We start from the raw sequence: 16,160 nt of genomic DNA on the forward strand, positions 1-16,160 counted from the left end.
CAGGACCAGCCGCTCCAGGGTCTTCATCAGGTGGGATGTCAGAGCCTCCGGCCTGTAGCTGTTGAGGTCCTTGGGACGTGCAGTCTTTGGCACCAGTACCACACAAGAGGTTTTTCAGAGCTGTGGAACTGTCCCCAGTCTCAGGTTGGATATGTGCTCCATCACCCCACACAGTTGATCTGCACAGGACCTAACAACCTTTGAGCTGATACCATCTGGACCTGCTTCCTTCTTGGCTTTAATCCTCCTCAGTTCCCTCCTAACCTGGATAGTTGAGAGAGACAGGCTGGAGCCTTGTGCTGGATGCTGTGGTTGGAGGTGTGGAGGAGCCAGGTGTGTGGAGGACGTGTGAAGTGTCTGAGGTGTCAGGGGTAGAACAGCAGCAGTGGGGGTGGGTGAGTCTGCAGCCGATGTTGAAGACTGCATCCTGGATGAATCAAATCAGAATCAGAAGGAACCTGTAGGAAACTAAACAGAAGAAAGAAGCATAAACCAGTGACACACTCCAGGGCCTGATCAACCCTGGTAGGGCCTCCTTGGATGAGGGTGACTAGTGATAATGGCCGAAACACCCGATGAATCCAAGGTCCACTACTGATGATGTGTCCCAAATTTTTAAATGATAATCTAGATCGATCTCTAATCCCTAAACCTAACCAAGAAAGGAAAATGGCAGATTAGCCTGGGTAAAAGACCGAAAGTTGAGGCACACAACGATGTGTTTCTGGGCTGCCTTTCCTCATAACAGCCATCCCTGAAGAGTCTCTCCATCTAAAGCAATGCTTTACCAGGGACTGTAACATCTAGTCCTTTTTACTGAATCAGAATACTTTAATAATCCACAGGCAGGAATGATTTCCTGTGTCGCAATATGGGTAATCTCAGTCTCTCACTGAGCATGCTGCTGTGAGTAGCCAGCCCGTCATGGAGTGGGTGGGAGGTATTATCCAGCATTGTCCTTATCTACACCACCCTAACGGAGCCCAGCTCCATCCCCACAACATTATTGGCCTTAGAGATCAGTTTATTTAGTCTGTTGGTGTCTGTGACCCTCAACCTTCTGTCCCAGCATGCAACAGCATAGAGGGTCGCACTGGCCACAACAGACTCATAGAAAATCCTGATCATTGTCATTGAAAGACCTCAGCAGCCTCAGAAAATAGAGACGACTCTGGCCCTTCCTGCAAAGTGCTATAGTGTTTTTAGCCCAGTCCAGTTTATTGTCCATGTGTACTCCAAGGTATTTGTAGTCCTCCACAATGTCTACGTTGACCCCCTGGATTGAAACAGGGGTCAACATTTTCCTGGTCCCCCTAAAGACCACAATTAGCCACATTGAGCTGCAGATGATTTTGCTCACACCACGTGACAAAGGGTTGGTAAGCTGAAGGGGACCCAGATGTTGTCTTACTATGGGTCGGAGCTGGTCAAGGGTTTTTTTCAGGGTCTTCATGATGTGGGAGGTCAGTGCCACAGGCCTGTAATCCTGGGACGTGATCTCTTTGGTACAGGGATGAGGCATGATGTCTTCCACAGCACTGCGACCCTCTGCAGACTCGTCATGAACAGTTTATGAAAGACTCCACAAAGCTGGGGGGCAGAGACCTTGAGGACACGGGGACTCACCCCGTCTGGTCCAGCAAACTTGCCTGAGTGGACTCTCCTCATTCTCAAACTGTTTAACAGTGATTCAGTTCATTTGCCCACCTCACATCAACCCCCCAGCAGAGAGTTTTGATCTTTGTGGCCTGAGATGGTTATAAGGCCTCTCCAGACCTCGCTAACAATCTTCTGCCTGTAGCTGTCCTTCCCATTCCTAATCAGTCCTTTCAGCTCTCTCTGCACCCTTTTCAGCTCCTCCCTGTCTCCAGATTTGAAGGCCCTCCTCTTCTGCTTGAGGACAACTTTTATTTTTAGTGTAATCCGAGGTTTGTTGTTGGAGAAGCACGGCACGGTCCTGGTGGGTGATTGGTGGCTCTCTGCACACTTAGGGTTCGTTCGCAGGGACAAGGTGACTCAGGTTGTGATCAGATCTGCCCAGGGGTGGAAGAGGTGATGAACTGTATGCCTCTTCTGCGTTGGCGTACAGTAAGTCCAGTGTTTCATTGTCTCTGGTGGGGCAGGTCACATACTGTGTGAAGGTGGGCAGTGTCGAGTTGAGTAATGCATGATTATATTAAAAGAAGGGCTCTCGGAGATTGCATTTGCAGTCTGCTGGCCACAGAGTGGAGAGAGTCACAGACTGCCTCCATGTTGGCCGACGGGGGGACATACGCCGTTATTGCGATAACATGCGACACTGGGGAGTGTGGTGTAGCATAACTTAAGCAGCAAGGAAGGTGATAAGTAAATAGCATTTGCAGACAACTGAAGTTCTTTTAAGCCTACTTTATTGCTGGCATCTCCATTCTACCATAAAACAATCAATCAGGTATGCAAAAATCTAGTGATGGCCCGCTTGAAGCTGACGCTCCGGAGCGTGTGTCGAAAAAAACAACACACTGGTTCAGAAGCACTGTGTCGAGGCTTGCTTCGTTTGGCAAAAGTCACGTGACCAGTGACGTCCGAAGCTTCATTACGCACGTAACTGCTTCGGTACCTGATTCAAACGGATATAAGGAAGTGAATCATCCACGGGATTCGTGGAGTGTGTTGATGGTGACAGATAGCGACGAGGTGATCATTCCACTGACAGATATGGAGCCAGCGAGGAAGAGAGGACGTTCTGGCGTGTGGGAATATTTTGAGTTGATTTTGCTCAATTCATTTTATCTGCCGAAGTGAAAAACTTGAAATGTCCAAAATCATGTTTTCATAATGTAAATATCATTACAGCATATGACTTTAAGAACACTTCCATGTGAATTAAAGCTAATGAAGACTACAAAAATGTATTTGACACTATACGTACATTACATTGCTACAGTTTAGAAAATCATTTTGTTTATTGTTTTTAGGTGATAGTCTGCAGGACCCAGGAATACCTGCATATCTACCAACTTACAGTGTAGTTCCTGCACTCCACAGCCTCTTCTGTTCCATGCAAGTGGATTTTCTCCAGGGCAGGAGAAACTATTTCTAAGAAAAGAAACAGACTCAGCCAGCGCACAGTAACACTAATCCTCTTTTTAACTGTAAATAACAAAAGGGCTACCTTACATAGATCATGTTTTTACTTTGCAAGTTCTTGATTAGGGGTGGGTTTTGATTATCGCTTTTCTGATTACGATCCATGCTAAATTGAATAAAGTGATATTGATTCATTACAATCCCGTGTCGATTTGTAAATTAACGTTATTATGCCTGAAACGCCAGCATCTCCGGTTAAACCTCACAACATGTCGTCAAACACCATACAGCTAAAACAGTAACTGCGAGCAGGTTTACGGATTCTGCATACAAACGTGAACACAGAGCGCGGACCCGACGCGTCAGAATCAGATTTTGATGTGTCGTCGGGTCCGCGCTGTGTTTGCCTCTTTTTTTTCGCTGGCTTCTGCAGCTGCAGGTTTCATAACTCTCTGTTTACATCTCTAATTAAGTCTCACATGTGTCAGCTTTCTTTTAATAGATACGAAATTATGGATATATACTGTTAAATGATCAGAATTGTAATATTTCTGACTGAGGCAAAACTTTCCAGATTCCAATCAAATTGAATCGGATCCTGTATCGAATCAAAATGATTCTACAAATCAGTAACGATGCAGCCGTACTCAGCCCCCTAAGCATTTTCCCTTTCCAGTTCACAATCAATCCCACCCCTAGGTCAAAAATATGTATGGGACAATTGGTCTAATCTAATATTTTGTATGAACCTGTCCAGCTGTCCAGTGATTAAACGACAAGTAGATGGAGGCAGGACTTCACAGCAGGGGCATACTCCATAATGTGCTGTGCATTCTCATATGTATATTATATATATATTGCTCACTTATTGTATTTACCAACATCAAGGAGTTATGAGCAAAGAAAGGCCACACCATAGTGCATGTTTAAATAGGGAAAGCTTATTGATCAAAATGTATTACGCAAATACGCATTACATTTTTTTCAGCCCCCCAATCGAGAAAACAAAACCAATTACATGTTCAAAGCAACGGAACGGTGGCCCAATATCAGAGAGAACTCCACTCTTGAGTGAGCAGTGATAATTGAGCAGTCCGTTTTATTTTGCAGATTCAAGCTGCTCTTCAAAATTTTCACCACCAGATGTCACCGGAGAGGACTGTGTTGAAAAGCTTCGAGTAATGAACCGTTTTTCAATACAAGCTTCAGTGCTTCGGAAAGCTTCATTTGGCCATCACTACAAAAATCCCACTTGCTTTATACACACCTGACCTCGTTAGTCTCTACCATTGAAACAAATAGGTCAGACCAAACAATACAAGTCTAAACAAAGAACAGGAATAATGCATGAAACTGACAAACTCATTTACTCAGCTAAATGGTTTGTAAAGTAAAACACTGCATACAATATAACTCAAAAGGCTACTTTAAAGAAAATAAACAATACTATACAAAATGAAAAACCCTCCATTTGGTTACACCCAGTGATGCAATCATTGACCTCATGACCCTATATAAACAGGAAGTACTGGGCGGCCCTTCCCATATACCCGTCTTACATATAGGACCTGAATAAACAACATGGACACCATGGTAACCAAAGCAACATAAAGAAACATAATTTACCAGACATTTGCCTGTAAACAGAAGAAAACTCAGATGACCTGATGGTTAGTAGTGTTTGCTTTAAAACACATGCATGGATGTAAAGGATGTAACTACTGCTACCACAAACAAAACCCGGGATAGTGTGTGTTAAGAGAAGTTACACCAGCAATGTCTAAATTAAAGCATTATGGCTGACTGTAAAATAACAAATAAATAAATTATCAATGTGGTTAAGGGACAAGTGGTAAACGAGTTCATGCCTAACCACTTTGTCACAGGGAGGAAGTATGAACGCATGCTAACGGCTAACAGCTCAATGTCTGTGCTGCAGAATAGTTTTTTCACAGTGATGTGCCCGGGGTTACACCACCTGTCGTTCACAAACACCGTCAGTCCCCCTCCTTTCCTCTTACTGCTCTCCCAACACATATCCACCCCTCGATCAGTCAATTTACATCTAATATACACCAAGAGGAGGTAAGCCTGCTAGTACAAAATGGCTCCTTGCCCTCTGTGGATATAGTATATAAAAGGGAGGGAGAGGTTAGGAGTGTGAAGCAGGGCTCCCTACAAAGAACCCAATCAAACGCCACCTGCCACTGCTCGGTCCGCTGGACCACATCTGGACCCTTTTGGGTGAGGTCAGTGTTGACCTGGTCAGTGTTGACCTGGTCAGTTCCGCACAGTTTGGGATGAAGCTGCGTAGTACCCGATCAGAACAGTCTCATGGGAAGGATGTAATTGGTTTTCTTCTTAGGACCATTACATCCTTCTGCCCACCTCCAAAGTGGTACTCCAGATACCGTACCTTTCTCTGTCCAGCAGCCCACTCCTTTAGGTTCACTGTGAGCATCACCTACCTGAGAGACCCCAGCACCGTAGCCACCTGCTGCATATGCTCCTCCCAGGTGTTGCTGTGGATGTTAACATTATTCGGCTAGGCGGCTGCCTTTATAAAAAAAAAAAGTCTAAATTCTGAGCATCCTGTTAATTACCTAGAGCCTTTTATTGTGACATCTTCAGAGCCTTAAATTAGCCAATCTCCATTCAACCACGTGATATGTAATTGCTGGCTTTTATTTTTGAATAGTTAGAACAGAATCCTGTTCAGTTCCTCTAACTATCCTTCAGCTCTTACTTTATAAATGAGACTTCTGGCAAGTTCAAAAACAGAACTATATACTCAATGGCCAAAAGCATCTGAGAACGCACTGCATTGAAGAGAGCAGCAGAAGCTGCTCTGGGTGCCACTCCTGTCATCAAAGAACAGGGAACTATTATTTGCATGGCTCAAAAGAAGGTTGGAAAAATGCTGGGTTTGTCATAGATGGCTGCATGGCAGGGAGCGCAGGACCCATATTCAGGACTCGCAGAAAAGAGGATTAACTGAAAAGCTTTAGAAAACTCAAAATACAAAACCTCAGGAAAGAAATTAAACTACGCTGCTACAAGGAGGACACAGAAACTAGAGAGCAGAGAAACAAATAACATGAGCAGACAATACAATAGAGACCAGAGGGAGACACATGAGGAGACTGGGGCAGAGTAGACACGCCTGGGTAACACAGCTGACCAGAATCAGACGGACAGGGGAAGCAAAAATGAACATAATACGTATGAAACGGGAGACTAAACACACTGTGAGTCACACATGGGCTTGACACTAAGACGAGGGATAATCAGACATGGACACATGAGATGCTGGGGGAGCAGCACAAACACACTCTGTTTATTTCACACCTCAAACCTTTTGCAAATGATTAAACAAATAAAAGTAAACTGCAATAAAATAAGCTGCTACCTCTTTTAGGCTACGTCCACAGCTAGATGGATATTTTTGAAAACGCAGCTTTTTGGGCCTTTCGTCCACACGGAAAGGGTGTTTTGGATCACTGAAGACAGAGACCTTTAAAAACTCCTGCCGGGTGGAGGTGCGTTGTAGCGTTTGTTTGATGTGTGCGCCTTGTTTGATGTCACGCTGTGCGCCACGTTATTGTTTACGTAAGATGAATTTCTACAATGGCGGATAGAGACAAAATGCTGTTACTGCTAATCTATCTGCAGTTTCTACACGTGCACATAGACACACAGTTACTGTCCCTGCTTTTAGAAAGCGTCAGAGTGAACTTTGTGGCATCTACACACAGACGCTCTCACAAACAAATCCCGACGCCAACGAATAAATGTCTTTTTTTTTTATTAAATTTGCTGTATGCATTTTGTCCAAAGCTGTCAGTCCACACCAGCCGTACTTCACAGCGCCATGAGAGCCTGTGAGACAACATCTAAAATACAGACTTTAGTCATTAACATTTAAATGATGAAGGCACTTGAAAAGTAACACAGCTGCCTTTGCAGAAAAACACAAAAACCTTTTAGAAGTGCTTCAGGTTTGGTGAGGCGCCCAAATGCTGTTTACTCTCCCCCGGCTGCTAGACTTCTGATTGGCCAACATTTCTACACGGTTAGGATTTGGCATGTTCTTAACAGCGTTTGACTTTGTTTTTTTATCATTTACACGTGGACAGAATTTTATAAACGAAAATGGAAAAGTTTTCAAAAATACTCATGTATGTGTGGATGTAGCCTTAAATAACAGAAATACATCTTTATGGTGTGATTATTTTACGTGTAGTTGTTTTTTTCCTGTGTAATAATATTCAACATTGCTGTCAATACATTTTTCAAAAATGCCTCTCTGTGCAAAATGGGTTCAAAAACATAAACGACTGTGAGATACTTTGTGTCCCCAATTTGGGCAGGGGCAACAAATCGTGGCAGGATCACCGTGACATTATTTGTATCCTCCTGTAACTTTACTGTATAAAGAGCTAACATCTCCAAAATGTAGGGAGTAATTAGTCGTTATAAGAATTAAAAATGCAGAGAGTGGATATTGTTTGTCCGTGATTTGGACAGCGCAGCTGCTGCCGACGCAGGGGAAATAACTTCTGTCGGGGAGCCCTACCTTGGTACCCACGTGCAGGTGAAGACAAAGGCAGGATATGTCACCATATTTTCTAGTCTTTGACTTTAAGGAAGCTCGTTTTGAAGCATGTTTGGTGATGTTTCGTCTTCTGCTTTGTGTTTGTGTGGGAGCCTCGTCAAAAACCTGTCCATTGTGCTAGCAGTGTCCAAGCATTTTGTTTAATTCATACTCCACATTCAAACCCCCCCTGCAATGGACCTGCCCCCCCACTTTGGAAACCACCAAGTTGTACTAACTCACCTGTACCAACTTTGCTAAATGTTCTCTGACTCCTTTTGTTAAAGTTAAGCCTCTCAACAGATCAGCTGCACATTAACCTTGCACACTGATTACCTCAGGTTATTAAATTATTTTCCAGTCACTCAAAACCAATTTGCACAATTATTTTTAATAGGTTTTTGTAGGTATTTGCGTGTGTGTGTGTGTGTGTATATATGTGTGTGTGTGTGTGTGTGTGTGTGTGTGTGTGTGTGTGTGTGTGTGTGTGTGTGTATATGTGTGTGTGTGTGTATATATGTGTGTGTGTGTGTGTGTGTGTGTGTGTGTGTGTGTGTGTGTGTGTGTGTGTATATATGTGTGTGTGTGTGTATATATGTGTGTGTGTGTGTGTGTGTGTGTGTATATATATGTGTGTGTGTATATATGTGTGTGTGTGTGTGTGTATATGTGTGTGTGTGTGTGTGTGTATATATATGTGTGTGTGTGTGTGTGTGGAGTGAGAGAGAGATTTTTCAGGCCATGCATCCATGTTTGACAAGTGATAATGTTTTGTGTGTCAAAGTTTCCCTTTCCTTCTGCATACTTTTCCAACTCAGTTAATCTTGGTGTCACAGACTTCTAGGAAAGATTTTGGACAAAGTGTAATCTGCCTTCCTGTTACTGATTGTTACCAGTGGTTTACATATTGTTTCAAGCCCTCTGTGTGCCATGATGCTGGGTCTCAGACCCAGTATTTTGAGCTTGTTCTTTCTCATACTTCTGAGTTGGTTATTTTGTAGTTCTTGGTTTCTTGTCTGATTATGTTACTTCCCTTTCAAACCCAGTGTGTCCCAGTCTTGTCTCTGTTTCGTCATCATCTCCTGTATAAGTCAGTCATGTCTCCATGTTTTGTTACTCTTTCTGCCTCCTCAGTCGTGTCACCATGCCTGTCTGCTCTCTCTGCTTCCTGTCTCCATGCTAGTCAGGGTTACCTGTCTTGCCTACAGAGGTAGGAAGTAACAAAGTACAATTAATTCAGATATCTAAACTTTACTTGAGCATTTTTTTCTGAATACATTTTACTTTTACTCTCTACATTTTTAAACAAACATCTGTACTTTCTACTCCTTACATTTTCAAAACATGCTCATTACTTTTGTGGGTCTGGGTGGAGTTATACCAGCTTGACACAATGAACCCGATGACCACAGCATTGTAGTTTGTCCTTAAATTTACAGTTTTAAAGCTGCAGCTTTCCAGCTGCTTCGTCTCTGCAGCACACACCGCTCTCCCTTCCTATCGTGGCAACATCCTTTGAAGAGGAAACATGATTAGATGATGAGGTCAGGTGTGTGAGTCAGCCTCCACCACACCCTAAACCCACTGAAGAAGGGAGTAATATTAGCACTCTGTCTCCCGTTTAGAATTGCCAGAGTCTATCCACTCTGTTGTACAGGCGCTGCTGACTTTGCTGGGCCTGAAGCAAATTTTCTCATGATAACCTTCCCAATGTGTAGCTTTAAAGTCTTATTCAGCCGCTCCACAACCCCCATCGGTCTGGGGGTGGTAGACACTGGTCCGAACAGATTTAATTCCCAGTAATTCACACAGTTCTTTTAGTGTGCAAGACATGAAAGAATTGTCCTGGTCAGTCAGTATCTCTTTTGGGATGCTGACTCAGCAGGTGACCTGAGAAAACCCCCAAAAGTTGACTCTGTTCATCTGGATGTTTTCAGTGGGAAAGAACCTGCAGTCAGCTGAGCCTGAAGAAGTCACCTGGATGAGTGACGAAACGTGTCTCCCACTGAAAACGTCCAGATGAACAGAATCAACTTTGCAGGTGCTACAATGGAAAATCTTCAGTGGAGTGAATAACTGGAGCTGGCGGGGCCTCATAAGAAGGCTGTGCCATATCGTCCTCCCCAGAGTGTCGGGCGACCCCATGTCCATGTCCCATGTCCTCCCCATGTCTCTGCTGAGTGCAGCGCAGAAGCTGCACACCAGTCGGGAACACATCCCCGGCCAATCTGTCCAGAATATTAAGGGGTGTGTCAGGCGTGGGCTAACTGCAGCCTTTACTCTATATGTATTGCTCTTGTATTTAATTTGCAGCAGCACTTTGGGATATTTGTGTATTTCCCCATGCAAGCCTCCAATAATGCCCCGGGTCCAACCAGGGTTTGCATGCACCCCGTATCCACCAAGACCTGGCGTATATCGCCTCGGCACCTCACCGGTATGCTGTATGTGTCACGGGTGTATACTAGAAGGGAAACCCTTTCAAACGGGAAGAGCAGCAAGGGATGATCACGGCATGTGAAACCCAGTTAAAATAGTTAAAAAATAAATACACTTTATTTACAGCATAAAAATACCCTGATCAGGGAAGGGAATAATAAAAAAAACATAAAACTCAGCACAATAAAAAAAAGAGCCTCAGTCAGCGAGCTAAAGTCCCAAGGGTCCCAATCGGGCTCCGCCACACTTCTTGGCCATTAAGGGTCCGTCGAGTCCACCAGTGGGAGCCCAGCCGACACCGTCCTCCGTTGTCTCCTCTGTCACACCACTGCCGCTAAGCACAGGAGAGCAGTGGCAGTCAACCTTCTTAGTTTCCCGGGGTGTCTTATGAATCTTAACGATTGGGACTTACCCTGCGAGGGCAGAACTCTAAACTCTGCCCGCCGCTGCTACGTGCTCGAATGTATGGTTGGCGTCAAATTGGCGTCCTTACTGCCATCCTCTGGGCCTACTTACTTCGCCCAGCTCAGCTCAGCTCAGCTCAGCTGCTTCCCACGGCAGCTACCTGTTACCACTCCATGGCTCTGAGTCCTCTCTTTCATCCAACCCGCCAGCCCTCTTATTGGCCTTTGGCAGCCACAAAGGGAGCCCTGATTGGTTGCAGTCCTGTGTGGGATGACTGCTAAGTGTGCAGCCTTAGTCCTCAGTAGGTGAGGGGGCGGGAGTCTCCCCGTCCACATCAAATAAACACAATAAAAGCATGCAAAACTGTAAAGATAAAACATTCAAGAGAACACACCAAACCCACACACAGCAATACATGCAAAATAATAAAAACCCAGGTTAAAACATGTCAGTTCCACCCTGTGACATCTCAACCTCACAAAAATGTTAGCAGTCCCTGCTACGTGCACCGTTTCCAGTCATGCAGTTATCAGGGGTATCAGCGACAGTCTCCAACCTTATCATGGTCTCGAGTTCCTTTTCTACCCTCCCGAGCAAAAATATAACCAGGTGCGTCACTCCATCCACTGCCACAGGAAGCATGAGGCATAAGCCAAACTTAGCTGGTCCTGTGGGGGCCTAACCTGGCTTCATGCTGAATCCCAAGCACCGCTGGCTAGCAGCAAATCACGACCTCACAACCCTGCAGCTAACCTCCCATGACACCTTAAATTTGACCTTTTTCTGCTACTCTTCTCGTGGCCTAACACTAATATCTGCACACACACTGCCCATCACCCTCTGCTCGGGTGGCCCTTTAAACTTCGACAGCCCTGGGACATCATCATCTTTCTGCTCCCCTGTCACCTCAAACTGTTTGAAAACACGTATCCTGAATCGGGTGTATGCTAGAAGGGAAGAGCAGCAGGGGATGATCACAGCAACAGAAAAACGTGAAACCCAGTTACAATAAATACACTTTAATAAATAAAAATAAACTTTATTTACTGATTCGATTCCAATTCACAAGGTCCCGATTCAATTCAATTTGATTCCATTCAATTCAATTTGATTCCATTCAATTCAATTTTGAATCAGACAGTGAGAAATATTATAATTCTGATCATTTATCAGTACATTTCCATATTTTTATATCTATGTATAAAAACGAAGCTGAGACTTGATCATGCACTCTGTATAGCTGTATATCTCAGATTCTGTAAAGTTATTTATTTCATATTCTGTATAGTTTTTCATATTTATATCCTGTTCATAGCCTGTACATAGCTTGTACTCACTACAGCCTGTACATACCTATAGTTATAGAATATTCACAACATACTTCATACCGTGTACATTATAACATACCATAATAGACCCATTTCTGTAATATACTCACATATCTATATTATTGCTAATATATATTGTAATATATCTATATCACTAAAGCACTTCTGGATGGATGCAAACTGCATTTCGTTGCCCTGTACCTGTGCATGTGCAATGACAATAAAGTTGAATTCTATTCTATTCTATTCTATTCTATTCTATCAGAGGTGTGATCATCACAGCAGAGGCCTTTGCGTCAAAGTAACGGAGGATAAAACAGAAAAACATGAAGCAGATTTTCCTGTTCTGGCTTTTTACAGCAGATAACCTTCAAAATATTCTGCAGTAGAACAAAAGTGGAAGAAAACCATGAATCAACATGTGAACATGACCTGATGCTGCTGAAGTGAAGCAAAGTTACAGAGCTGAGAGTTTTGCAGCTTGGCAGAATTTAAAACAATTTAAGTGTCTTCGGTTTTGAAGAACAGAAATGAGGCTTTCTTGTTGGAGGTCATTTTTGGAAAAAAACAAAAGCACCTGACATTGCTGCACACAGCTGTAGACCGGTGCGTAATAAGCACCAAAGCACCATAAGCAAGCGAGTAATGCAGAAAATAGAGATTTTGATGGTAAACTGGTCTCTGAGTACACTGAGAGAGAGAAAGCTGTGCAGGAAGTAAAAGCACGAGTCAGAGGGAAGTCATCTTTGTCAAACGCGATGCGTAGTTTTGATCTTTTGCTGCTGGTTCAGTGAATTTTGGTCAGAGTGACCAAACCTGTGAGACGTCTGCTGTCAGCACCCAAAATCGATTTGAACTGCACCCATAGTTACTGTTTGGTCACTTTGATGGACAGTTCAGGTTAATGCGTTAAACTGAGTTACACCATGACAGCGCTGTTTTAAACCACATTACAAACTGAATCAGGATTACTTTACCTGAAGAAATCCTTAAAACAAAGGATTCTAAGGCAAGTTCTGTGAGTGTATTACTTCCTGTTTTACTTTGATAGTCTTCCGTATTGCGCGTGAGCTTCCAGCTGTATGTTTCCCAGTTAGTTTGCGTTGTTACTGTTTTATCTACTCCACCTTTTGTGAGCTAGCTGAGATTTTCCGTTTGCTTCTTTATTGCATTCTGGGTCAGTCTCTCTGCCTGCACATGCCCCTGACATGACACTGTACTTCTATTTATGATTGTGTCTTATTTTTTACCTCACAAAGAGCGTTTTTCCTGCCGTTCCACTGTTTAGTTGTCCACTTCAGTTATTTTTTTCTGGTTTTTCAGACCTTCTGGTGTTAATGAGCCGTGTACTGCATACTTTGAACATTTTTAACTTGGTGACTCTCACTGGTACATCTAGATTTTTCAGCTTAATGCTAGCCTTCATCAGCATCTCTTTTGAGCCAATATTGAGGCCAATATAAAAATAATTTTTTATATAAAATTTACGTAGAGGGAAAATCGAGAATAACGCTTCAGAAGATATTACGACGTATCTATTGAGATCTTATTTTTCTGTCACTAAACAGTTTAGGAAAAACAGAGAGAAACCCAAGAAATTGACCTGTGCAAAGGTTAACTCGTCATACAATAATTCACCCACAGCTCAGTGCTCTGGCCCCCACCTTTTTTCCATGCCGTCTGTCTCACGGTATGGTTAACTATTAGCATGAGCTAGATGGATAATATTTTACATTTAAATCTTCATTGCTCAGCAGATTTAAAATGTATTTAAAGGATGCCAAGGTTTGCTTTAGTCTAGTCTCAGATCGATCTCTGTATGGTGACATACAAAAGTCCGTCTGATACCAACTGCTGACATTTTCCAGTAAAGTCATTCCAGGATCACAACTATGACTTCCAAATCCAAGGGTAGTGTTCCAGGTGACAAGGCGTCCTCATCTCTACTTCTGTCGTCTCCACCTTATCAGCGCCTGATCACCAAAGAGGGACGCTGTGCTTTTCGTGTCCCTCTGTCTTCTTCAGGCTCATGGAGAAAGTCTTTGCACAGAGCTTGGTTGCTGGCCCTGCAGGACCTGTGGGGACTGCTGGTAAATCTTCGCTGGAGATGGACTCTTCTGGCCTTCTGCAGCTCCTTCGTGGCTCACTGGTTGTTTTTTGCCTGTCTCTGGTATTTGTTGGCTCATCTGAATGGAGACCTTGATGTGCAAGATCACGATGCCCCACCACAGGGGCATGTTGTCTGTGTAAAGTACATTACAAGCTTCTCTGCTGCCTTTTCTTTCTCTTTGGAGACACAGCTAACCATCGGTTATGGCACCATGTTCCCCAGTGGAGACTGTCCCAGTGCCATAGCGTTGCTAGCTGTACAGATGCTGCTGGGGCTCATGCTGGAAGTATTTATCACAGGTAAAGCGCTCATCAGGTATTCTAATTCTAGTTTTAACGTATAAATTGTAAGACAAAAGAGAAGGTAACAGTTTTTTTACTTTGTAAAAAGTAAATGACATTTACAATTTCAGAAGATTAGGCCTTTTCATGAAATCTTGCAATGATTTACTCGTAAAAAAGCGCATTTTGAAATTTTCCTCGTTAAACCGAGTCTATGGTAGCAGTCTCAATTCAATCCCTGTATGCTCACATAGAGCACATCTGAAAGAGGCATGAAAAGAATCAGGACTTTATTCCAAAAGTGACGTCACTGTGATTTTATTTATTATTATTTAGTTCAGTAAAAACGTTATAAAAATTGGTCACTTTGTTATTTCACTTGCTTTGAGACTTGCTGCCTTGCCTTAAATAACAGCAGATCAAATCATTGCATAAGCATGCGTATTTATTCCTGATGATGTCACAGTATGACATATTTGTTCATGAATGATGTCATTGTCTTAACATTCAGGTGCATTTGTAGCCAAGCTCTCCCGCCCCCAGAAACAAGCAGGAGCCATCCAGTTCAGCCCCCAGGCAGTGGTAGGTCAACACCTGGGCCAGACGTGCCTCATGGTTCGAGCCACCAATCTGCTGAAGCGGCCTCTGGTCGATGTAAAGTTGAGTGCTGTGCTTTACAAGTGTGAAGGTCAGGCTCTCCACCAGACCTCTCTGGACTTCTATTTGGACCATTTGGGCCAAAAGGCATGTCCTTTGTTCATATTCCCACTCACCTTTTACCACCCCCTGGAGCCTCAGAGCCCGCTCTATCCTGCCCTGTGTGAGGGGTCCTCCACTAACTTTGAGTTGGTGGTTTTTCTGTCGGCCTTGCAAGAGGGAACTGGTGACTCATGCCAGAAGAGGACCTCCTACCTTCGCCAAGAAATCAAATTAAACCACTGCTTTGCCCCTGCTTTCAGGATAGACTCCCGCGGGAGGTACACAGTGAGCTCCCAGCACTTAAGCACAGCCCCTTCAAATGAGCCTGTGAACAAAGACTCTGTAGTGCAGATCAACAGTGATGGGATGGAGTAAGGATGCTGAAGGAAAATCTCAAGAGATAGTCATTTTCTTTTTTCTCAGGAGGTATTTCACTGAATCTTGTAAACATTAATATATGATTAAGCATTAAAAAAATCAAGTGCATGTCAGACACACTGTCAGTGCTGGTGCAGGCTCCATCACCATCAACTCCTCGGTGCAAAACCTAAGGAAGCGTGTTCCTGAGGTCCATATGTAAAGATTTTGTACTTGTAGGAAAATATCTGGAAATGTTATGTTTGTGCATCCATACAGGAGAACGTGTGTGCTTGTAAAAATAATTACACAAGTTGCTTTTTCATTGTTGTTTCGGTCTGTTTGCTCATACAAAGCAAAATAATAGGTGTAAAACTCTGCGTTCATGTTCCGTGTGCGAGTTTCAACTTGCAAGTGCAAGATTGACTAGATTTTCTTCCTTTCAGCTGATTGGTCAATGTCATGGCAGTCACAAATGTAACAATCCAATCAGAGAACAGATTTGACTATCAGAGTTGTGCTTTACTGAGCTTCAGGTTCTGGGAGGGTAATACAGTTTGAAGATGGATGATGGTGACAGCGCTTCTGCGGCTCAGTGTGAGTCACTCTGTGGTGTGACTCACAGCACTGGTCCTGGCAGCCAAGCTCATCTGTTCTCTGATTGGACTGTTAAATTTGCTAGCTCCCCTTCTGATTATGCCAGTAACTTGGGCATATTACTGGATAGCTCGTTTAAATTTGCCAAGCAAGTGTTTGCTGTACTGTGGTCTAGTTTTCATCAGCTGCGCCTCATTTCAAAGGCTAAGCGCTATATGCCGCATAAAGATCTGGAGAAACGTATTCATGCATTCGTGACTCCCAGGTTGGACTACTGCAAC

General features: G+C 43.5%; 1 protein-coding gene across 1 annotated transcript; it reads left to right on the forward strand.

The window, feature by feature from the left end:
• The first annotated feature begins 13,727 nt into the window (after nucleotides 1-13,727).
• LOC120745899 (inward rectifier potassium channel 13-like) lies at nucleotides 13,728-15,309 on the forward strand. Its single transcript, XM_040051107.1, is given in 2 exon segments — nucleotides 13,728-14,244; nucleotides 14,738-15,309. Coding segments are annotated over 2 exon segments (1,089 nt in total).
• Nucleotides 15,310-16,160: the final 851 nt, after the last annotated feature.

Source organism: Simochromis diagramma, unplaced genomic scaffold, assembly GCF_900408965.1.
Source record: "Simochromis diagramma unplaced genomic scaffold, fSimDia1.1 OVJJ01000131.1, whole genome shotgun sequence".
NCBI classification, from domain to species: Eukaryota; Metazoa; Chordata; class Actinopteri; order Cichliformes; family Cichlidae; genus Simochromis; species Simochromis diagramma.